Here is a 13738-nt window from a genome sequence, read left to right on the forward strand (position 1 = left end):
GGAGAAGAAGAGAGCACAAAATTTGGGAACCTGCTGCTCAAAAGAGACACTTGAGATGAAGGAGCCCTGTCAGGATCAAGAAGCAGCCAGCCAGCTCTCAAAGAGAGAGAGAGAGAAAATTCCTGTAGTACAGTTGGCTAGAAGTAAGGATCTTTCTAGAAGCAAGGGTTAGAGAGCAATGCAAAGTTACGAATAAACCTTTGCGTTCTTAAGTCTTGTTTGCTTTCTCTTGAAGACATTTAGAGGAGTTTTATTTTCTATGTAATAAAACATGTCTTTAATATAAAAATATTGTATTTGGGGAGCTTGTTTTAGGGGAAATAGATGAGCATATGCACCTCAAAGGTTTGGCTGACTTGGAGTTTGGACACAACCTGCTTAAAAAGTTGATGTTGGTTAATGAGGGTCTGGTCTTCAGGATATCTCAGTGGAAACAGGTGCATTTCTAAGAATTCCCATACCTTTGCTGAAATGTTTTCAAGATAAGCAGATTCTTAGGTTTGAGTGTCTAAAACAGCTTTGTGAGGCAGAAACTGTAGGGGAATATCATAGGGATTGTTTAGTGAAGTTTGTGGGTGTACAAGATTGTAAAATAATGAAAATGCATATAGCATGGCATTGTTGCTATAATAATCAGACTTGTGATTATCAAGCATAGTGGTTTAATTAATTTAGGTCTGTTACCTCGTATTTCTTAGACTTTACACTTGATGAGAGTTATAAGTCACTAATGTAGATATTGTTTCTCGACCATAAGGGTTGGATTGGGCATTGGAGATGAGAGTTTGTATGATCCAAAGGGTTCTTCAGAGCTCAGGGCCAAAAAAAACAAACTAAAAACCTACCCAGATAGTAAATATGCTATATAGAGGATAATGAGTGCCTGGGCAATAGGATAAAGTAGTGGTCATTTCTGTAGAAATGTAACTTAATTGTTTTGACCTTAATTTGCTTAGCAATACTGACTGTTTTATCTGTTGCAGAGTATAATTTTGTGTTGCCCTAGTGCCCTTGTGTGGCATTATTCCTTGACTGATAGCAGGATAAAGACTGGCTCTCCACTGGATCACCTGCCTATAGCCCCATCCAACTTGCCCATGCCAGGGGGGAATTCAGCCTTTACCCAGCAGGTGAGCAGCCTTCAGAAAAGGGAGCTGTTGTGGTTTGTATCTTCGCTCCTTCAGAATTTTCTTTTCATGTTGTGTGATAAGCAGATCTGGAGGTGCTGTCTCACTGCCTAGGAATTAAGTGCTCTCATTCTGCTATAAGCTAGACAGTGATGTCCTTGGAAGATGGGCAAAATCTAACCTTCAGTAGAATTGCTGTCAATCTCTTTGTTTTCTAATAATTTTGTTCACAGGACTTTTAAGACATCCTTCAGTATGCTTACACCAGTCCATTGTTTCTAGGTTCGGGCAAAGCTGCGTGAAATTGAGCAGCAGATAAAGGAACGTGGCCAGGCTGTGGAGGTTCGCTGGTCATTTGACAAGTGCCAAGAAACCACAGCAGGTAACTTGCTGTAGGTTAAAGCTTCTCTCCCCCTGATCCATGTGCTCCTCTGACAAAACTGCTATCTGGCTATTCTTTTTGATTTTTTCCTATTTACTACTGTTTGTATTTACTGTCAGCAGTAAATGGCTTTTTTCTTTGCAGAGCAAAAATCTTATAATGGTCCATTTCTCCATGTATAGGAGGAGTTTCTATTGCTAGAAGCTGGAAATATTTACCATGGAACTATACTCTGGTCTGTGTGCTGTGCTCTGATGCTTTTCCCTAAAATCTGCTGTTTGTCACAGTGAGAATCAAGATATTAAGCTGGGTGGACCTCTGCCTGACTTGTACAGCTTTCCTTGAGCAATGAGCTCACAGAAACTTCTCATAGAATCGTAGAATGGTCCAGGTTGGAAGGGACCTTAAAAATCAAGTGGTCTCAATTCTCCTGCCATGGGAAGGGACACCTTCCCCTAGATCTGGTTGCTCAGGATCAATCCAGCCTGGCCTTGAACACTTCCAGGAATGGAGCATCCACAACCTCTCTGGGCAACTTGTCTCACTGCTTCACCACCTTCACAGGGAAGAATCTCTTCTTAACATCTAGTCTGTGTCTATCCTATTTCAGTTTAAAATCATTCCCTTTTATCCTGCCCTTGTAAAAGGTTTCTCTCAGGATTTCTTGTAAGCCCTCCTTAGTGTGATAGGTGACAGTTAGGTCACCCTAGAACCTTTTCCTCAGGCTGAACAATCCCAGCTCTTCCAGCCTTTCCTCCTAGGAGATGTGTTCCATCCCTCTGGTCAACTTGGTGGCCCTGGACTCACTCCAAGAAGTCCATGCCCTTTCTGTGCTGGGGACCCCAGAGCTGGAGGCAGCACTGCAGCTGGGCTCTGACCAGAGTGGAGCAGAGGGGCAGAATCCCCTCCCTCCCCTGCTGCCCTCAGGGCTTTTGCTGCAGCCCAGGACACACTTGGCTTTCTGGGCTGTGAGTGCACATGGCTGGGTCATGTCCAGCCTCTCCTCCCCCACATCCCCAAGTCCTTCTCTGCAGGGCTGCTCTCCATCTGTTCATCCCCCATCCTGGATCAGTACTGGGGTTGCCCTGCCCCAGGTGCAGCACCTTGTACTTGGCTTTGTTGAACCTCATAGGATTCCCATGCTCAAGCTTGTCCAGGTCTCTGGGGATGCTATCCATCCTTCAGGACTGTTAACCAAACCACTCACCTTGGTGTCATCTACAGACTTGCTAAGGGTGCACTTAATCTTTGTCTGTGTCACCACTTGTCACTGATGTGCATTGGGACTCTGAGCCTTTGACCACTACCATCTGGATGTGACTGTCCAGCCAGTTTCATACACTGAGCAGTCCAGCATGCCTGGTGCTGTGTAAAGCTCTCCCATTCTCAGAAAAAAAACCAGTACTTCGATGGCAACACCAGCCATGGAGCCATGCATTAACAGACTGGCCCCATCTGTTTCTTCCACTGTCATTACCTGTAACTGGAAGGATTCAAGAGAAAATAACCTGTCTTCCAGAATCCCTTGCTCATGGTCAATCTGAAGGTACTGAAGTCCCTTTCGATTTTCTTTGAACTAAACTTGCAACTTCATCTCCTTCTGTGTGGGAAACCAGTAATTGGGAATATTCTGAGGGCTGTACCAAGATAGGAAGTTTCATGATTTCATGTCCTTAAACTGGGCCCCAGGAGTGCATCAGACTTCCCTTAGAAAAGGGTCCATCTGGAATTTGGATAAAGGGTCCAAACCCTCTGTTCCACTTAGGAGAGAATCACCTACAGCTACAACCCATCTTTTCTTCCTTGTGGAACTGGAGGTGTAGGCCATTCTGACCTTGGCAGCATATCTGGTATTGCTCTAGAGACTGTTGTACCAGGTGCCAAATACACATTTTTCTTTTCTGTTCTCTTCTAGGTTTCACTATTGGCCGTGTCTTGCATACATTAGAAGTTCTGGACAGTCACAGCTTTGAAAGAAGTGACTTCAGCAACTCTTTGGACTCCTTGTATAATAGGATATTTGGGCTGGGTCCAACCAAAGACAGTCATGAGGTGCTCTGGGACTTTGCTGCTGGGCCCTTGTCTTGGATGTGGCTGTGTTCTTGTTTACATCCCACTGTTACTGTCCTGTGTCTGCAGAGAGCTGACTAGGTAGTGGCCCTTGGCCAAGAGACATGATCTCCATTGAAAAGGATTCCATGCAGCTTTGTTAGGGAGGTACTAAAATGAGAAATAGGGAGTTGTGTGCTCCTCAAAGTCTAACAAATACATTTAAGCATGAGGGAATTCACTGATAAAAGATGTCAGTTTGCATACCAGATTGGTTCTAAGGACTTGTTATGTCAGTGCTAGCCTGGTCACATTTTGGGCTGGCTGCTGATTCCTGGGAGCTCACTGTTCAGGTTCCTCTTAGCCTGGGAGGTAATGTATTTATGATGTGTAGGGCCATAGTTCATCCACTACTGCTTTGATTCATAAAAGAGCTGCAGGACTAGCTGTATTCTTTTATATGAGGGTGTCAAGAAGTTGTGTTTTACTCAGTGCTGTGATAAGTACTCTATAGATTTGCTGCTGGAAGAGAGATGATTTTCTGAAGTGGTCAGTCTAGAGATTTGTCAGGTGCTGTGGACCTCATGTTGCAAAATGGAATCAAAGCAGGAGAGCTCTAGCTTGACATCTGTCCTCCCTGTTAGGAGAAGGGGAATGTAGCAGTCTTCAGGCTCTGTTTTGTGGGGAGTAGACCCTATGTTCTATCTGCTGCCCTCTTCTGCTTGGCTCAGGTTCTCACTGCAGTGCTTCTGTCCCCCAGATCTCCCCAGATGATGATGCAGTGGTGGCCTTACTGTGTGAGTGGGCTGTCAGCTACAAACGTGCTGGGCGCCACAGGGCCATGGTCGTGGCCAAACTCCTGGAGAAGCGTCAAGCAGAGATCGAGGCTGAGGTAGGTCCTTATTCCTGGAAAGATGGGAACAGTAAAGGAGAGCAGAGGTTACCTAACTCAGATTACACCAACAGGCAAAGGCTGATCAGCACAGTGCCTCTTGTTACTGATGCTGCTAATTATGGCAGTTGCTCCATCTGACCCAATGTAGGTCATAAATGAACCTGTGGGATGGTGCATATCCCATTTCTTGCCTACATTTGAGGACAGCTGATTACAGTGCAGAGGCGCTGACATACTTGGGAGACCTGAGTGATGGCTTGCAAGATGGAAAAATTTTTTTGAAGACTTCTTTTTTGAGATATATGGATAGGAAATTTCTGTGTCAGCAGTCGGTACTTTTTTCTGTTTCTGCAGAGATGTGGGGACTCTGAAGTCGTGGATGAGAAGGGCTCCATCTCCTCAGGCTCTCTGTCAGCAGCCAGTGCTCCTGTCTTTCAGGATGTCCTTATGCAGTTCCTTGACACTCAAGCTCCTATGCTAAGTAAGTAAATAACAACTTGTGGTCTCCCAGTTTCTAGCTTTCCCTCTCTTGCAAACTTTGAATTTGTGTGCAGTTCTCTTGTGTGAAGGTATTTGGTGTATCTAAATTATCTGTCTGGCTTCCTTGCAATTCAGAGCTTATCATGGAGGGGGAGGAAAAGCAGTAACTTGCAGGGCCAGATGACAGAAAGATGATACAGAGGCACTTGGGTTGACAGAGCATTGGCCAAGGATGAGTTGAATTGGGAATTACTTCAGGCTGAGAACTGAAGGGAGGTTTTTAAATGGTGACAGAGCTCTGGCTTTCATGGGAAGTTCTGCAGACAGGTTAAGTGGGATAGGATAACAGGTCTGAATGATGCAGGCAGCTGTTTATACACCCAGGTATAGCACTTAAAGGCTGAAGTCCTGTGCATCTGGGCTGTGACACTGGAGAGCTTTTGACTTAATTAATTGCTGATTTTTGAAACTGGACTTGCTTTTAGTCCCTGCTGTAATCTCAGAACTGTGTATCAGTCACTGTCTTGACATATCAGGAAATGCTTTCCCTTGACCTAGGCTAGGTAGCTGGTGTTGCTTATAGTGGTGCAGAACTACTCTGATAGTCATGGCTGTCTGTTGTTTCAGCTGATCCCGGGAAGGAAAATGAGAAGGTGGAGTTCTTTAATCTGGTGCTGCTGTTCTGTGAGCTAATCCGACATGATGTCTTCTCCCACAACATCTACATGTGCACGCTCATCTCCCGGGGTGATCTCGCCATGGATTCTCATGGGCCTCGCCCTCCCTCACCCTTTGACGACCCTGCTGAGGAGCATGACAGGAAGGAGACAGAAGGGAGCAGTGGCATCAAGCTAGAGGTGAGAACACAAGCACCATGGCCCTCCTGTACATCTCTGTGTTGTGTTTGCCTGTTTTTACCATGGAAATCAACAAATATTCTCTTGTTCCCTGATGAATCACTGAGATGTAAAGCTGCTCTGTCTGTTCCCAGGACACAGGTCTTTCAGAGCCCATGGACATTGACCACAACCCCAGCATGCTCTTTGATGACATGGAAAAGACAGACTTTTCGGTACGTCCCAGCACTTCCTACCTGTTACTCAGTAAGTAGGGTCAGTGTGTTATAGTGAGCCCAGGAACAGCATGTGCCTTGCTTTTGTGTATCTGCTGGAAGTGGCTGAGTTGGAAGGCAGTTCACATTCTAAAAGGCCCATATAATCTGTATATGTAGTTTGGTGTTCACCAAAACAGAGGGAATCCCAGTTGTTCCTGGGACCTTTTACACTCTGGCACTGCCAGCCCAGTGTTTGGGCAGGGTAGGAAGTGGGCTGCATGGGAAATGAATGACCATTATGGCATCAGATTGGGAGTGACAAGTTGCAGAGGTTTTCTTGATCCTGGGAGAAGACACTAGTCTGTTTTCATCCTACTGTGTGGCCTTCCTTACTTCTTCACGTTTACAGTTCTTCATATCTGTGGGCACAGTTCATGGATGCAGAGCACTTTGAAGCATTTAGTAGTAGAATTAACTTGTGGTGTTTGAAAAATGCCCAAGTGCTACATGTATCCAGCCATTTCTGACCTTTCAAGGTACATGTCAGCAAGTGTGATAAAAAGCTATATGCATTCCCAGGATCCTCACTTCTGTGGAAGGGGCTGTTTCCAAAATTCTAAGCCGTGAATTTGTTGCTCCTATTGTGTTATTTCCAGTGGTGTTTAACTTAATATACAACATGGATCAGAAGAAGAAATGGGAATAGTCTCTTAGCACATTACCTTGGTTTTTTGCCTTAAGAACTGGCTGTTTTCGCAACCCTTCCTTTTCCTACTTCTTTTTAGGCCTGAGCAAAAGTACATTCCTTCAGCAATCTTTACCATTGCACAACCATGTTCCCTAACTCCCTTTTCCTCTTATGTCTCCCCAGATGTTTTCTCCACCAATGCATTGTGAATCTAAAGCCAGCCCTTCCCCTGAAAAGCCAGATCCTGAAAAGGAAGCAAAGACCCTGCTGAAGGATAAGTCTGTGGAAGGAATGCTAGCATCCCTGTACGACCAGCCTCGTCACATCCAGTATGCAACACACTTCCCTATTCCTCAGGTACAAGACCTGCTCCTAACTGTTCCCCTGTTGCTGACCTTGTCTCTCCCTGCTGTGGCTGGGTAATGAGCAGTCCTGCTTTTCTGGATGGCTCCTTGCTTATTCCCCAAGAAGCTTCTGAGATGAAGGTTTTCTTTTTCTTTCAGAGATCCAGATGTTACACAAGATTAAAACATTCAGCCTTGTAGTTGCTAATGCAGTTGTCTCTTTTGGTTCCCCAGGAGGAGTCATGCAGTCATGAGTGTAACCAAAGGCTGGTAGTTCTTTTTGGGGTTGGAAAACAACGGGACGATGCTCGGCATACAATCAAGAAAATAACCAAAGACATTCTAAAAGTCCTAAACAGAAAGAGCACTGCAGAGACAGGTTGGTAGAGCTTGAGACACTCCTTTCTGAAGTAAGAGCATCTTTCTAGTTGGCTGATTCCTTTGTCTGGAGTCTCACAGTGAAAGGATTTTATACAATCTACAGTGTCTGGAAAGAAGTACTAGTGAATGAGTCTGGCATGGTGCTCTGTTTTCAGACATATTAACCAGCAAGCAAGACAATTGTTTTCCTGCTGGCAATGTCTATTTAATTAACTTGTCTTCAGAGGAGAATTGAGTCATACAAGGTTCAGAGTGAGCCCCTGGCCAAAACTTTGGCTTTTCATATTTAATTTTATTTATTCTTGCATTTAGATCCTTTTACAAGAAGCAGAAAATACTTTGCCAATGCATATTTGGCAAAGACTTTGCTAAATGTATCATGCTGTTACACTTCAGGCACATGCTAAATGCGTGGGATAGGAAAATTGGATAGCTGGGTCAAAATCAACAGAAAGCATCTGATGTCCAACAGCTGAGAATTTGGCTACAATTTTTCTTTCTTAGTCTGATGTGTGAAAGGCAGCTTAAAATGTGGTAAAAAGATGATGCTTTAAAATGGGAAGTGCTTTGACAAAAGAAACTTTGGTGGCTGAGCATCTCCAGTCCAGAATGCCTGTTCTCATCAGAGAATATGTATATCTCCAAATCAAGACAGAAGGATACTCCAAGGAGTACTTTCATTTGGGATAAACTTGATGTTTGCCCTACTGTCATTCTTATATTAGGGATTTCTTAATTTTTTTTTTTTTTTTAATTAAAGATAGTCCTTATCAACTTAAGGCCTAGGACTCAGGCCTTTTGGCTGTGCTTCATGGCAGGGGCTGATCTTGCTGGGAAACTGTCAGAAGCTAGTGGCTGATGTTTAATCCTCTGGTAAGGAAAGCAGCCTAATAGTGTTTTCTGATGTTTTCAACTTTGGTAGGTGGGGAGGAAGGTCAGAAGAGGAAAAAGAGCAAGCCAGAAGCATTCCCAACAGCTGAAGATATCTTTGCAAAGTTCCAGCATCTTTCTCACTTTGATCAGCACCAAGTCACATCTCAGGTATGAAAATTTGCTGCTGTCCTTCTTGGGCCCTGGCTGTGTCTCTGTATTACTGAGAGTAGATTCCTAGAAGGGGATGAGCCTGCTGAGGAACTGGAAGGAGAGATAGACTGTGTGTTGTCTTGCACTTGCAGGTATCTCGTAATGTCTTGGAACAGATCACCAGCTTTGCTTTGGGAATGTCATATCACCTGCCTCTGGTACAGCATGTGCAGTTCATATTTGACTTGATGGAGTATTCACTCAATATCAGTGGTCTTATCGACTTTGCCATCCAGGTAAGGGCAGTGTGCTCAGGTGCTCCCTAGGCAGGGATTTGTTCACCTGAGAGGCAGCAGGTCTGTGCTGTGATAGTTGGCCTGCTCTGGTCATCATTGGTGACCCTCTGACCTGTGTCATGGAAGTGGTCACATTATATGGTCAATGTGATGCTTCTGGGGTGCAGCTGTTAGGAATAGGTTGCCTGTGGGAGATAGTCTTGCATGTTCTGTTCTGAGGATTATTCTTCCAAAAGTTTTGGGCTTGTTTCCAAAGGACTTGCATTGCATCTCTGTCCCTGGTTGCAGCAGGGCCTTGTTCTGAGTGAGAAGGAGATTGTCTGTCTGTTCCTGGCACCTTGCCTACCTTGCTCCCCTGGAAAGATCCTTGGCACATGGCAGCTCAAGCTGCCTTCTGGATCCTGCTAAAATCCTGTTGCTGTTTCTGCAGCCTGTACCAGGTGTGTCTTGAAGCCTAGCTGATGGAATTGTGGCTGTTAGCCTGGAAAGGATATCAGAGTGAGACTTATGCAGGATAGAACTACCAAACAAGCTGCTTAAAACTGCCTGTGGCCATATCACAATTACCCTCTGATACCCAAGCCCTGACAGCCCCTTGTACTGTCTGAAACATTTTGCCAGCTGTTCTGGGGCGCATCCCTAAGCAGAAAGTGCCTGGCAGTGCCTTTCCTGGCAGGTCCTGTAGGCTGTGGGTTTGGTGTGCCTCCTCCCTTTCTGACCATACCTTACCCCTGTGGCTGTTGAAGGGTTTTTCTGTCATTGGGTGCAGTTGCTGAATGAACTGAGCGTGGTGGAGGCAGAACTGCTGTTGAAATCCTCCGACCTTGTTGGCAGCTATACCACCAGCTTGTGCCTGTGCATCGTGGCTGTGCTGCGGCACTACCACTCCTGCCTTATCCTGAACCAGGACCAGATGGCTCAGGTCTTTGAAGGGTAAGAGCATCTCCCCCTCTGTGTATAAGGAAGCACAGAGGTGCCTGAGGGTTCAGCTCACTTTTTTTTGTCTCTCTGCAGTCTGTGTGGGGTGGTGAAACATGGCATGAACCGCTCGGATGGCTCCTCAGCAGAGCGCTGTATCCTGGCCTATCTCTACGACCTGTATACCTCCTGCAGTCACCTCAAAAGTAAATTTGGAGAGCTCTTTAGGTGAGTCTGATGCAGTTGAGATGCAGTGGGTACTGCCCACTGTAGCACCTTGACATAAATTTGCTTTTGATCTTGTTTCATGAGATTGCTCTTGAGATCCTCTCTGTGTTTCAGTGGATAATTTTGACTCTTAAATCATCATATTTTAGTAAATTACCTCAGTAGTCCTCTGCATCTCCACAGGTCTGTACCTACCCCTCTCCTGGAGGATAGATGTAGAAAGTTTAGTTCTTGCTAAACCGGTGACTGAGCAGTTTGTCTTAAAAGTGGTTCTCTGCTCTCTAATACTCCTTGGGCTGTTTCTGAGCCCCCTCTGCTTGATTCTGAGTTTTGTTCCTGTGCTACTTCACATTCCTTTTTCTGCTCCTTTTAGCTGTTTGGGTTCTGCTTTGCTGATGTTACCCCCAAGTTCTGTCCCATGAGCTTACTTTATGCTGTGGCCTTCTATCCTTTGTAGTTCTTATTTTGGGAACTGACCCTCCACTATCTCCCTTAGCCACCCAGAAACAGAGTGCACAGATCTCCCAGGCTTTTTGCTTACCTGATCTATGAAGGGGTAATTCTCCTGACAGCCCTGTTTCCCAGTATAGTGCTTCACTTTGTCTTCTTTCACAGTCCCTGCTCCCTATTAGTGTTTCCAGTGCAGTTGTGTTGTGGGGACATCTGACCCTTGGTGTTACCCCCCCAGTGAGGGCCTGTGAAAGTGGCTATTGCCTTGATATCAGCTGGCCAAACCACTGGCTACAGAGGGTGTTGGAAGTTTGCCTCTGGACTGAGTTGAGAGCAGGAGGGATTGCTGTTGTCATAGTTTGTCATACATATAGAAGTGAGAAACCTTATACTAATCTAACCGAATTCCCAAAAGCTGTTCACCAAAACTTTAAAGTAAATGGCCACAGATAAAAGGAAATATCCTCTAGCAGGCAAACAATAAGTTACGGATGAAAACAAGGAGTGACTGAGGAGTTCCAAAGGCCTTTGCTAATGCATGTGCTGTTCTATGCCTCAGAAGTGTGAGTGCTGGTACCAAAACTTAACTGTTACTTGGCATATAGTAGAAGTTGGCTGTAGGTTGTAGTAGGGTGCATTGATGGTGACCAAGTGATTAACTAACTAAACTAAACTAAGCTAAAATTCAATGTTGTTAAACAGAGAATAATGCACACAGGATTATCTTTGTTCCTTTCTAAATTCTGTGTGGTGGCGGATATGTTCTACTGGTTGAATAAATTATTTTTGAGCTGTTCCAGATACAGAATTGAAAATGTCATTATAGTGTACAGTAGCAGTCATAAAGCAAATTAAATGTTAAGTATTGTTTGGAAAGGAATAGAGAATAGAACAAAGAGCATCATTAGGCCCCTGTTTATGTCATGGTACAACTGTGCCTTGTGGTTCAGGGCAGCAAACTCCAAAAAGCATGTAGTGGATTTAGGCCTAAAGGAGGATGAGTGGATAAATACCAGAGGTTGTTTCAAATGTCTTCTGAGGAACTGAGTCTCCTCCCCACAGAAGAGGAGTATTGATAGAAATTTTGTGAAGTTCTGGTTGATGTGGAAAATAAATTGAATGTTCAACAAGTCTTAGAATGTAAGCACAGAAAGGAATTAATAGAAAATAATAAATTTATTGGTCTTTGTTGGTAAACAGTGATCTTGACTTTCAATGTGTTTTTGCCCAGAGAGGGCTTATCTTTACTCATCAGAGTTCAGTGGCCACTTAGTTTTTTGTATTCCTAATCACTTTTCTGTCCTATTTAGTGACTTCTGCTCCAAAGTGAAGAACACAATCTATTGCAATGTTGAGCCATCTGACTCTAACATGCTATGGGAACCAGAGTTCATGATTGACACTATTGAAAATCCATCTGCACATAACTTTACATACACCAACCTGGGCAAGAGCCTCAATGAAAACCCAGCCAATCGCTACAGTTTCGTCTGTAATGCACTAATGCACGTGTGTGTGGGACACCACGATCCAGACAGGTGAGAGGCAGAGCTTTCATGGTTCTATTGAGGAAGTGAATTCTTTCAATGAGGGTAAGGAAGCCAGTGGCCATATCTTGGGGTGTGAAGAAGGAGGAGCCAAGGCTGGGGTTGCTTAGAAAATCGCTGACCTGATGGCATGCATGATTAGCAAAGCTGACCCTCTGCTTTTTCATTGTTTATTTAACAGGGTGAACGACATTGCTATCCTGTGTGCTGAGCTAACTGGCTACTGCAAGTCTCTAAGTGCCGAGTGGCTGGGTGTGCTCAAAGCTTTGTGCTGTTCCTCCAATAATGGGACCTGTGGCTTCAATGATCTCCTCTGCAATGTTGATGCAAGTGCAAACATTCAAAAGGGGAAAAGGAATTGAAGCAGGAGTGGAGGGATCCCTTGGGAGAAGGCAAAAGTGAACAAGGGATGGAGACTTTGTCTTCTGAGGGCAGGGAAAAGGCTTTGAATACTGGGAGCTGCCAGTGTTTGTTGCAGCCTGGGCAGACCGTGGAGATTGACCAGGGGTTATGGGTCCTTCTGCCCCCCAGCTCCTAGGAATTGCTGAGAGAGAGAATGAGGTAGAGGCTGTTTGGATCACTGGCTGATCTCCTCTCTTTCAGGTCAGTGACTTATCTTTCCATGATTCCTTGGCCACCTTTGTTGCCATTCTCATTGCCCGGCAGTGCTTGCTGCTGGAGGACCTGATTCGCTGTGCTGCCATCCCCTCACTCCTCAATGCTGGTAAGTGCATCCCTGCACAAACCTGTCTGACTCTCAGTTCTGGCCCAGAGGCCAGTGCTTAGTGCATACTTGGTGAACTCTATAGTTGTCAAACATACCTCCAATGCTTCTTTTGTACTTAATGACTGAATGTGGTCTGTTAGAGAAATTTGAACCTTCTGATTTCTACCAAAAACTGGTTGTGCTAAGATTTTTCACTGCGCTGCTCTCTTGAGTTTGTGCGTGAGCTGAAATGAACATGGGGAGCTGTTATCAGCCTCACTGTGTGACCATTGTGCTCAGCTCTGAACTCCAGCAGTATGCCTCCCACTGATAATAATGTTCACCTTAGCATTTTGGCTAGAGCAGCCAGCTGGTCTTACAGCACCTGTGCCACTGCCTTACTCTGCCACCAGTGTTCCTGTCTCTGCTCTGGGGTTGCAGCATCCAGACTCTTGTCAGGGTGAAGTTAGTAAGATGGAGCAAGCAGAATGCAGTCAGTGCATGGCACTGGGGATAACAGTGAAGGATTTGCTTGCTTGCATGTTAATTGCTGCACATGCTCCATATTAGTAAATACAATAAGGCTGCTGCAGCTTCTAGGCTGGCTGCTCTAGGGCAGTGCTCTGTGAATAGCTTTTGGATTGAGAGTCAGCTGTCCTAGTGCTTAAGAAATCTCTTTTCTTTACATAGCCTGCAGTGAACAGGACTCAGAACCAGGAGCACGTCTGACCTGCCGGATTTTACTCCATCTGTTTAAGACTCCACAGCTGAACCCATGCCAGCAAGATGGCAGTAAGTGAATAAACTTAGAGCCTTTCTTTATTGTGAAAGTACTCAGACTCTTGCACCCCAAGAAAGGAGATACAAGACCTTATGGTTAGAGATCATAACCTGCTTGCTTTGAATAAAGCAGGCAAAGTCTGATGCACTTTCTTCATAGGACAAAAAACAGTATCCTTCCATTTATGTCACTCCATGGTAGCCAGGCACTGGGGAGAAGGTTCTTGGAGGCAGGAAACCAGCCAGTGGAGGTGGCCTTGCTGTCACTAAGCCATTAGAGTAATGATCACTTCTTCTTTTGTGTCTTGAGCTTTGTATAGCCTCTTAACTTGGTGCCAGAAGCTGCTGTTTTACAGCACTCGTTTTTTTGTGTGATGATGGAAACATTCC

The 13738-nt window shown here is 44.9% G+C and overlaps 1 protein-coding gene across 6 annotated transcripts in view; it reads left to right on the forward strand.

Annotated features, from left to right (window-relative positions):
- MED12 (mediator complex subunit 12) overlaps positions 1–13738 on the forward strand; it is a 35611-nt gene that overhangs the window by 6182 nt on the left and 15691 nt on the right. For all 6 annotated transcript variants that reach the window (XM_079318638.1, XM_079318634.1, XM_079318636.1 and 3 more), the window contains exons 8-24: positions 984–1130; positions 1410–1509; positions 3425–3561; positions 4319–4450; positions 4808–4934; positions 5561–5790; positions 5925–6005; positions 6859–7032; positions 7254–7398; positions 8323–8441; positions 8576–8719; positions 9489–9652; positions 9734–9865; positions 11626–11853; positions 12044–12188; positions 12466–12586; positions 13259–13360. In XM_079318638.1, the coding sequence (XP_079174764.1) occupies positions 984–1130; positions 1410–1509; positions 3425–3561; positions 4319–4450; positions 4808–4934; positions 5561–5790; positions 5925–6005; positions 6859–7032; positions 7254–7398; positions 8323–8441; positions 8576–8719; positions 9489–9652; positions 9734–9865; positions 11626–11853; positions 12044–12188; positions 12466–12586; positions 13259–13360 (2428 nt within the window). The remainder of the gene's footprint in view (positions 1–983; positions 1131–1409; positions 1510–3424; positions 3562–4318; positions 4451–4807; positions 4935–5560; positions 5791–5924; positions 6006–6858; positions 7033–7253; positions 7399–8322; positions 8442–8575; positions 8720–9488; positions 9653–9733; positions 9866–11625; positions 11854–12043; positions 12189–12465; positions 12587–13258; positions 13361–13738) is intronic.

The sequence above is a fragment of the Erithacus rubecula genome, assembly GCF_903797595.1.
Source record: "Erithacus rubecula genome assembly, chromosome: 15".
Lineage (NCBI taxonomy): Eukaryota > Metazoa > Chordata > Aves > Passeriformes > Muscicapidae > Erithacus > Erithacus rubecula.